This window comes from Solanum verrucosum, unplaced genomic scaffold (assembly GCF_900185275.1).
Source record: "Solanum verrucosum unplaced genomic scaffold, falcon-dt-bn FXZP01000289.1, whole genome shotgun sequence".
Classification (NCBI taxonomy): Eukaryota; Viridiplantae; Streptophyta; class Magnoliopsida; order Solanales; family Solanaceae; genus Solanum; species Solanum verrucosum.
In genome coordinates, this window is record NW_026020016.1 from 924162 (window position 1) to 935083 (window position 10922).

The 10922-nt window shown below is 34.7% G+C and overlaps 2 protein-coding genes across 2 annotated transcripts; both read left to right on the forward strand.

The window, feature by feature from the left end:
- The first annotated feature begins 1481 nt into the window (after positions 1-1481).
- Positions 1482-8387, forward strand: LOC125820902 (kinesin-like protein KIN-14N). Its single transcript, XM_049500327.1, has 17 exons — positions 1482-1852; positions 2164-2415; positions 2625-2769; positions 2849-2958; positions 3046-3165; positions 3257-3460; positions 3872-4081; positions 4168-4242; positions 4359-4505; positions 4593-4731; positions 4836-4945; positions 5186-5347; positions 5428-5642; positions 7386-7467; positions 7557-7661; positions 7758-7862; positions 8035-8387. Exons 1-17 carry the CDS (start codon positions 1796-1798, stop codon positions 8212-8214), a joined length of 2418 nt encoding a protein of 805 aa, XP_049356284.1. The 5' UTR covers positions 1482-1795; the 3' UTR covers positions 8215-8387.
- Positions 8388-9348: 961 nt separating this feature from the next.
- On the forward strand, positions 9349-10607 carry LOC125820914 (uncharacterized). Its single transcript, XM_049500340.1, has one exon. It carries the CDS (start codon positions 9349-9351, stop codon positions 10315-10317), a length of 969 nt encoding a protein of 322 aa, XP_049356297.1. The 3' UTR covers positions 10318-10607.
- Positions 10608-10922: the final 315 nt, after the last annotated feature.

Below are 10922 nucleotides of genomic sequence, written 5' to 3' on the forward strand. Positions count from 1 at the left end.
ATATGATATCATAATATGGAATCATGAGATGAAATTGAAGTTTTGTTTGGACATGCGATATGAAATTTTTGTGTTATATATTTTCTCATAAACATGAGAATTCCATAAGTTGTAAAACTATTAAAATAACCCCAATTGTTTATTCAATCTTATCAAATAAACAAAAATTTTATAAAATCGCATAATAAAATATTACAAAGCTATCTATTATCCACTTAATTAATTGTTTCATCTAACTTTAATTCAATAAAAAAAATTGAATATAAATTGTAGTGCGAACAATCTTCTAACGTTGAACTTGCATTTCTCTATCATGACCGAAAAGACAAACCAACATTGTTACTTTGAACCATTTGTTTTGTCAATATCATTTGCAACTATATTTTCATGCTTATAGACCATAAATATTTCATCACCCCTTTGGTATTATCGCAAATAATTATGGAACATTGTACAAGTTATGACAATTTTCACTTGTGTGTCAATATCATATGGTTCATGCCTTGTTTAACTTGTGTGCAATTACACATTTTCAGTACATTAATTTCGTGATAAAATCAAACATATTGGAAATAGTGATTATCAAACATACATCACCAATTTTGTCCTTTTTCATGCTCCCTCCATTTTAAATTAATTGAATTGTTGAGACATTTTTTATTTTTCAAATTAACTTAATTGTTCAATTTTCAAGGCTACTTTTAGAATGTTCTTCCAATTTTACCCTTTATTTGTTATTATTGGAATTAGTTATTAATTAATGTTTAGTTATTTTAATCGTAAATTTGACAATAATTAATAAGGGTAAAAATGAAAAGTTATATCTAATTTATGTCTTAATCTTCTTTTCTTAAAGGGTGTGAAACACCTCAACAATTCAATTAATTTGAAATTGAGGGAATATTAAATTGCTTTAAACATTTTCATATGTAGACGAAAGAGAAGTTTTTTTTTTTATTATGTAAACCCAAAAAAGTATTACTCCCTCCGTTCGTATTTATATTCACCAAAACAATTCTTGTTTTATCATTTATATTCACCAAATTGAAAGCAATAATAAATTTTATGTTAGTGAGAATAATAAATTAAAAAAAGTAATGATGTGATTATTAATTGAAATAAATGTTTAGTAAATATAATGTGGGTTTTTTTTAAATAAAATATACACTTGTGGGTCAATTTTTGTATTTCAAAAATTTCAAATCATGATATGGAATTCCCATATCATAATTTTTGGAGAGTATGGTATTCCATCTCATGATATGAAATCAGTGTAATATTATATGTCCAAACGCTGATTCCATCTCACGATTTCATACCGTGATATGATTTCGAATGGCCAAACACCTACTTTTAATAATACAACTTTAATCCTATATAGTAATAGTGTTAGGGGTAGAATTGGTAGTGTTTGAATTTAACGAATCAAAAACGCTCCGTAGCGCCCGATCCCTTTTTCAAAAAATTTCAAACTCTTCAGCATCCCCTTCCCCCTCCCCTTCTTCCTCCTCCAACTACGCCGTCGTTTCATCCTAAATCCACCGCCGATTACGGCGGAGAAACAATCACACTCAGAAATTGAACCATTTTCGCCCTTGTTTGCTTTCAAACATAGCTTTTGTTTATTGCCTTATTCAATCTTTCAGCACCAATTTTGCAGTTTACTGCAAAATTCAAAGCAAACGGTAGTAGATGTAGAAGAATGTTGTTGTTTTGAGTTTCAATTCACGGTCCCACATCCATAAATTTCACCGAAATCCCATCCCCCTCCCTCTCTCTGTTACCATAATTTCAAATGGCTCCCAAGAACCAGAACAAGCCGCCACTTCGTACTCTTTCAGCCCCTTCTGATGTAATTTTTCTCCAGAACCCATTTTCACTCTATATATCCTCATCGGTTTGTCCTTGGGTTATGCTCATTTCCTCTGATTGTGTAGTTGAAATTGACGGATTTCACATTTCGGTGGATTTTAGGACAAATTTTTGATCGTACCTTTCCATGTTTTTGCTTTTTTGCTGTGAAGTTTCATTTCCTCTACTGGGTATTTATTGTTTTGATGTTCAAGGGCAGAAGTTCCTAATTTGTTTGTGTGGGTTCGGTTATTTTGATGTTTAAGTGAAGAAGTTCCTAATTTTGGATAGTTTACTGTTTTTGGTTTGCAGAGTAACTACACAGCAGGTGAGGTTTCATTAGAGAAGAGAAGGAGAATAGGGAATCCAAAAATGCCGTCCACAGCTACTGGTGCAAGAACCCGGCAGGCATTAGCAGTGGTGAATGGGGTTGCAGATGTGCCTCCAACTAGTGGTCCGCCAAGTAGTGCAGGTTCAGACAGCGTGATAGTTGAGTTTAGCAAAGAAGAAGTTGAAGCTTTACTCACTGAGAAACTGAAAACCAAGAACAAGTATAATACAAAGGTAAGTGAATGACCTATTTTTCAGATTAATGGTAATACTGGTATGAATGTGGTTGTAGTTTTGGTTATTTTGTTAATTAATTAAGGTGCTAACAGTAAAGTTAATAGAAGTAGCCAATGCTGTGCGTGGAAAGTTAACTGTTTTCATATTAACTCAATATGTATCTGCTTCATGTATATTGATGCAAAGATTTCTACTGCTTCTATTAGGAAAAATGTGATCTTATGTCAGATTATATAAGAAGGCTCAAGTTATGTATTAAGTGGTTCCAACAGCTTGAAGGAAACTATGTTACAGAACAGGCATCACTCAGCGGCTTGTTAGAGTTGGCCGAGAAAAAATGCAATGAGATGGGTATGGTTGTGTAGCAATAGTATGAGTTTGTGCCCTGGGATGAATTTTAGACTTATATTAGCTTTTTCGTTTTGTTTAGAGATGCTAATGAATGTCAAAGAGGAAGAGTTGAATTCAATCATCAAGGAGTTGAGAAAAGATATTGAGGCACTCCAGGAAAAGTTTGCCAAGGAGGAGGCAGCCAAGTTGGTAGGCTTTGCAGGGCAATGATCATTAAGTTTGTATATTTCTTACTTCATATATTTAATTTTCTCTAATTGCTAATTTGTTCATCAGGAAGCAGTGGATTCTTATAATAGAGAGAAACATGCTAGAGATACAGCAGAGAAACTGCAAGCTTCCCTTTCAGAAGAGCTCAAAAGAGCTCAACAAGACACTGCAAGTGCAAATCAGAAGGTAAGAAAGAATCTCAGGCATATTGGTTTGGCTTCATTCCAGTGGTGAATCCATTGGTAAGAACATAGCTTAAAAATCCTAATATGTGCAGATCCAGTCTCTAAGTAATACATACAAGGGGTTACAAGAGTACAACAAAAATTTACAGGATTATAACAGTAGGCTCCAGAAAGACCTTGGTACAGTCAATGAAACACTGAAGCGCGTGGAGACAGAGAAAGCTGCAGTGGTTGAAAATCTCAGTGGACTTAGGGGTCATTATACTTCTTTGCAGGAACAGCTCACTTCTTCTAGAGTAAGTCTTTGATTAGTTGTTTCTTCTGCTTTTGTTATTCAAGTTGCTAGCATCACCAGTGATACTTTCATGAACTATTGTTTCATTCAGGAACATTTAACACCTTTCAATGTTTCTTTTGTTCATTTCTGCAAACTGTCTAGAATTTTATTGTTTTACAACTCTTTTCAGATTTTTACATGATGGTTTATGAATATTATAGATGTTCCTTCTCTCATTTTCTGCTCGATGATGGTGTTGCATGCATTGTAATCGGGTGATTAATTTAATGGTTTTATTTGGGGTTTTCATGATATGTAACTCCAAATGGTTTGTTCATCTTGATTATCTGGACTACTCAGCTTTGTAATCTGAAGATTAGGTGTGCCATCAACTGATTCATGTTCTTATTTTACCTTTCGATTTCACAAGGCTGTTCAGGATGAGTCTGTCAAACAAAAAGAGGCTTTAGCTAGTGAAGTAGGATTCTTGCGAGGAGATCTGCAAAAAATGAGGGATGATCGCGATCAGCAATCGTTACAAGTTCAGGTTCTAACAGCTGAAGTGATAAAATATAAGGAATGCACTGGAAAATCTATTGCCGAGTTAGAAGGCATGGCGATAAAGACCAATCAGCTGGAGGTTTGTCTGTTTTGATTTATCTCAACTAGGCAAATCCAAATATATATGTGCATCAGATAATAATCTCTTCCTGAATTATTTCGCAGGAGACATGTTTGTCTCAGTGTGAACAAATAAAAAGATTGCAGCAACAACTTGCCTTTGCAGAGAAAAAACTCGAGGTGACACAGCATTTCTATGACCTTTCTTTGTTTGAATTTACAGTGTTATATCTAACCTCATGAGCCTTTAGAAGATAATCCTCTCAAATATTTCAAATGTTTAATCACTTTGTTAGATGTCCGACATGTCAGCTGTGAGGACAAAAGAAGAATATGAAGAGCAGAAGAATGTTATTTTTGACTTGCAGAACCGTCTTGCTGATGCCGAAACTAAAATTGTTGAAGGAGAGAAACTGCGTAAAAAATTGCACAATACTATTCTGGTACTTTATGATCACTAATGTGAAGCTACGTTAAATTGACTTTTGGATTCAAATTAGATGTTCACTCTGAATCTTCTGCCAATGCAGGAATTGAAAGGCAACATTAGAGTTTTCTGCAGGGTGAGGCCATTTTTGTCTGATGACGCTGTCAGTGCAGAAACAAAGGTTATCTCTTTTCCAACTTCAACAGAAGCACAAGGAAGAGGCATCGATTTGATCCAAAATGGTGTGCACTTGTTTCTAATGCATTCAACCAGCAAGAATTTGTGTTTTCCTTTTCTATTTTAGTTTTTATTTGACATTGAACTTCGAAGTTTGTGTTATTTTAAGGACAAAAACAATCATTCACATTTGACAAAGTATTCATGCCTGAGGCTTCACAAGAAGATGTTTTTGTTGAGATATCCCAACTTGTACAGAGTGCTCTTGACGGTTATAAGGTGAGATACCTTTAAATTTTGTGCGCTACCGCAAATGATGTCTTTAAGTCTTGCAAAAGAATCAATACTCTGAATCATCCTTAGTTACGTGCTCCTTGTTTCTGGCTAACTGGTGTTACATGTAAAAAATAAACATTGATTATATCTTTAAAGTTCCAAATCGTTGCTGAATGAGGAAGAAAATGTTTATCTGCAGCCTCACAAAAATTATTAGCTTATTACCCTCCTTTTCCTTTTCAGGTTTGCATATTTGCTTACGGTCAGACTGGTTCCGGTAAAACTCACACAATGGTGGGCAAGCCAGACTCTGATAATCAGAAAGGGCTTATTCCACGCTCTTTAGAGCAGGTATTTGAGACCAGGCAGTCTCTTCAAAACCAAGGGTGGAACTATAAAATGCAGGTTAGTAATGGAGGTTTGTAATGATCATTTCTCAATTTGATTTGTTTCTTTTTTCTGAAAGTGTTTTCACCATATTTCAGGTCTCAATGCTTGAAATTTACAATGAAACTATTCGGGATCTTTTATCAACATCAAATTCGTCTAGTTTTGATGCATCCCGACCAGAACATGTAGGAAAGCAATATGCCATCAAACATGATGTGAATGGCAATACCCATGTATCCGATCTGACAATTGTGGATGTTCATTGCTATAGTCAGGTTTCTAAACTTTTTGGGCTGGCAGCAGAAAGCAGGTAAAACCACCTTATATTTTCTTCAATCTTTCTAGCAATTTATTATGTCATCTGTTACGACCCAAACTAGGGGGCCAAGACTGGCATCCAACAAAGTTTCTCCTGCTGAACGAATCCTTAACCTCTACATCTATCATTGACAATGTGCCCATAATGACACCATCATATTGCCGTCACTGAGAGCCTAAATCATTTCATAAGGAAGGCAACATTAATATTACAGTCCTAATCAACATGTAGACCACAACAAGAGTAGCATATAAGCCAAGGGCCCAAAACAAGCTTTCTAGACAAGTTTGGAGCTTTTAAGATTATCAAAGTACATCATAAGGTCTTTGTGACGCTGCTCAAATATAAAAAGAGTAAAGAAGGAAACAATACATCCCAAGATATGTTTTTTGTCATTCATATCACCAATACAATCCTCAGGCTTAAACATGAGCATGATAGTCATAAGTGAACATCATATCATTTCTATATCACTTTTCTTTCAGGTAAATATCATGAGTCGTAATTATAAAACCTTTAAAATTATCATAAGTATCACTTTAATCAAATTGTAGTCATAAAATTTATAGCATGGTAACACTCGTACCCGCTCGTCCCCATAAGAAAATTCACAGAACAACCTTTAAGATATTTAAAACACGTGAAACAAGCATTAATTGAGGGAAATCACTTCTTAAAGTTAGGTCTCCACTCACCTTGATCCTGAAATCACTTCTTAACACTTGTACATCATATCATTCTTGATGTACCCGCTTGTCAATTCACATTTTCACAATGCCCCAAATAACATTTGATCTAGATACTAAATTGGTGAAGCTTTAGTGCTGTGCATCAAACTTAAATGGTAAAACCTCTCATTCATCCACTTTGAGTTTGGGTCTGATTCCAGTGAGTTTTGAGGCTGCTAGTGTTGAGAAATTGTCCTGCTGCGGAATAGAAAAGAGTTGAAAGGCCTTTTTAGAACTTCATGTGATGAGATAAGTGAGGACCTTAGCCAACAGAGTCCGAGTTCGTGGACCGCCCCAGGACATAAAAGATGAATAATGAAAGATGAGGAAGAGTATACTCTGTAGCAATATAGTAGTTCTCCTAGTCGTCCTAGCATTAAATTCTTAATGCCTAGCTTGCAGTCTGGAGGGTTCTAAACTTCTAATGGTGGCCATTGATTTTCAATGGCTAGCATCAACCCAGTGGCGTAAACCTTCTTCAATTGTACAGACACGGGTAAAATTGACATAAATTTGCGCCGGACGTCTCATTGAAGAAACTTTTAAGCATTATAAGGGTTGTGCACATTTGAAGTTAGGCTATGCTCACTTTGGACATCTTTCCATTGACATTAAAATCAAACTCCACTTAGTCCTTTACATCCCTATACCCCCGGGATAAATTTTAAGCATTGAACACCTTCCCAACATATAAAACACATTATTTTTTTTAACTTAGAGCATGCATGTGAACTTAAAACTTAACAAAAATGTAGGGTGTGTAACATCAGCCTTTGCATAAAATAGTCTTTTGTTTCCTGTTTGATTTACTGCTGAAACAATTCTTTTTGTCATTTGTACCTTTAATATGTTTGATATGCGATCACTTGTCATTATATATATATATATATATATATATATATATATATTAGGGGGTCCAACTATTCTTATATTTGGACTGAAATGGAGTTAAAATTTGTGAGACCTGTGCTCTATTGAGTTATCGTTCTATTTCTTCTTTGTGTAGATCTGTTGGGAAGACTCAGATGAACCAACAGTCTTCAAGGAGCCATTTTGTCTTCACTCTGAGAATTTCTGGTGTGAATGAGGTTCGGGGACATTCACCTAACATTTAGCATGCCATTTTGATTGCCTCTTCTATAAGTATTTTCAGTTGACTAATAGTATCCTATCTTAGAGTACCGAGCAACAAGTACAAGGTGTACTCAATTTGATTGATCTCGCTGGAAGTGAACGTCTATCCAAGAGTGGGTGTACTGGAGATCGGCTAAAAGAAACTCAAGTATTTGCTTGAAACTTTCTATCTCTTTTCAAGAACTTCCTACTTCCCAAGATGTTCTTTTAACTTATTTCCCTGTTATCCACGAGTTTCATTCAGGCCATCAACAAGAGTCTATCGTCTCTAAGTGATGTCATATTTGCTCTAGCAAAGAAAGAGGAGCATGTGCCTTTTAGGAACTCAAAGCTCACATACCTTCTCCAGGTAAAAATGATTATTCAGCTCCTAGTTAAAATACATGGTTCTGGTTAATTTCCTAGGATGGTAAAGGTATACTTTTAGGATTGATCTGTATGTTTCCAATGTCATTTTAACAGTTGTGTATATTCACACCTTTTGTTTCACACACCTGCTGATCATTGCATGTTTTACTCAGCCCTGTCTAGGTGGTAACTCGAAGACATTAATGTTTGTTAATGTTTCACCGGATCCTCCATCTGTGGGTGAATCCCTGTGTTCACTCCGATTTGCAGCACGGGTTAATGCATGTGAGATTGGGATCCCAAGGCGTCAAACTAGCTTGCGTCCCATAGATTCTCGCCTAAGCATTGGCTAACTTTTTAGCAGAACTCTCGTTCTAGCTTTTAGAATTGGTTTGTCTGTAATTCTGTATGGCAGTTTGATATTTAACTGAGAAACTATATTACCTCTAACAACATCCACCTCCAATTTGTATAGTGGATAAAGTATTGTCTTTGTATCAGTAATAGCATATGGGGCTTTGTATTACTATACTTGTCATTTTTTTATGGGGAGTTACTTGTGTGATAATTTACCTCTTCTTTTTTTGTACCTTTCTTTGGAGAAAGGATTATTTTGTTGGAAATCTTTGAAGTGTGAAAAACAAAAACAAATTAATTCAAGTATAAACAGTTGATCTCCAGGTTGCAAGTTAGTGTATTTTATGTTGCAGTTTTATTTTCTTGGAAGTATGCACTACAAGTAAACAATTGAAATTTTGTTTACGTGGGGGTTAAACATTATGTTGTTCACATACTTCTATCCTACTAGGTTTAGAGTACGTACCTTGTTTAGATGGTTGTTATTGTATTGTATTGTTAGTTTAAATAAAATGTTTATTTTTATTGGTATTTAAGTTATATTGTTTTGTATTGTTTGAATTCGTTGTTAAGTAATAACGAAAAAACCCATTATATGTAACGACTGATTTGGTGTGATCACATCGTTACTTTAATATTTTCTTCTCATTTTGTCTTCACTTATTATTTAATAATTCTATTTTATCCTTTACTCTATTTTTTCGTAGTAACTTTACCTTGTACCTTACTTTTTTTGATAGATTTATCATTCAATTTATGAATACGTGACATTATGTAATGATTGAGAACGATACAATATATCCACAGTATTCATTAAAACAATATGATACAATATGATATATTATTATGAAACAATACGTAACTACCATCCAAATAAAGTTATAAAGTCCTCAAATTCAAATATAAAATTGGACAGGCCAATAATTAGTCCAAACTTGAATAAGTTGTCGAGTTATGATTTCATGCGTTAATTTTGACACCTGTAATGACTAACCAAGAATTTTACAATATCAAGTTGTGTGAGGCTACTGAAACTTCTCTACAGCCTTATCCAGATGAACACATATTTCCATAATTGTACCTATTTTCTTAGCAAAAATTCTGTTCCTTTTGACAAGAATTGACTTCAAATGGCTTCCAATCTTCATCCTTCATTCCAGTTCAAGCTGAACAAACTTCATAACACAGCAAGTTCCTTAAGCTTTTTAGGATCAAAACAACAACTTAACAATCTTTATCACTCTGTTTTCTTCACAAAACCCAAGTCAGATTTTTCACCTCTTCAATGTTCACTATCTTCTCCTACTCCACCTACAACCAAAGAAGATGCCATTTCTCAAGCAAAATTCTCTCTTTCAACTACTTTAGAGAAACCCCTTAACAATCCCAAACTCATTGGGAAAATCAAGAAACTCAAACAACCAAGATTTCGTGTCGAAATTCCAGTTGTTGATGACTCCCCATCTGCATTAGCCCAACTTGCTTTTGACATTTTTGGAGAAATGCCCATCAAAAGAAAATCCCCAAAAATTAAGATTCTACTTTTATGGCCTAACCAAACCTTAACCCAAGCTGCACAAACAGAATTTGAGAAGAAGAAATCTTCCAACCCCATTATTGAAAATTTAGATATTTCATCAAGAATTGAAATTTCTGCTGATGTGGTAGTGTTTATGGCTCCAGAGGCTTCAAGATTGACTGCAATGAAGGAGATTTCTGATACATTGTACCCAAAGCCTGTGGTGATTTTTAATCCTAAATGGGGTTTTGATGAAGAGAGTAGTTTTGGTGAGATGAGTGGATTTGTTGGTTCATTTGAGGTTGTGTATTCATTTATGGGATTGGAGGTTAGAGGGATATTGAGTAATAGAAAAGGGGTGATGTTTAAATGTGTTAAAGATGGTGTTTTGAGTGGTGAGAAATGGTACGTGTTCGTCGAAGAAGATGGAGAGTTGAAAGTGGTTTCAAGGTTTAAAACAAGGCCATCAATTGTTGAAGTTGAGAATGTTTTGTATAACTTGATGGCCGTGAATTCGCCAATCACGAAATCAGCTAAGTTCTTGAAGGATTTGGTGTCAAATGTTAGGGGAAAAAAGTAAAGCACAAACAATTCAAGGTATTACAACTCACATCATTTCAACTTTAGGATAGCTATCCTTAGCAATGATATTATTGTTTTTTCGAGATTTTGTTCTTCCTAGAACCGTTACAGTATCTTCCTGTATGACGTCCATGTACTAGCTTTGCCAGGTTTTGGAACGAACAAGAAACTATTGGCTTCATGAACTAATTAAGCATCAACATATGTACTGTTATTGCTAGGAGGTGAAAGATGTGTATGTGCTCTCTCATTTAGCCAAAATATGGTGATTTCATTCCCTTTTTTGAATCCTTATGAATAATTCTGCATGATATATCTGTAAACATACTTAACAGCATATTGAAGACAATACCAACCTTTCGATTATCTGTGTAAGCATTAGTGAAAAACATCCATTATCATTTGATGTATAAGATGTAAAACTACTGAATGAAATGACATTAGAGCCAGAAATCCATAACTCTCCCTAGACTTATGTTCTCATTTACAAGCATCTTCCTGAGGTAATTTCAAGATGCTAAAATTTCAGAGAAATAAATGGATTTGCTCCAGAATGGTCCAAGTTGTGGTAATGTTGAGCATCTGCAATGCTTGTATAGTCTA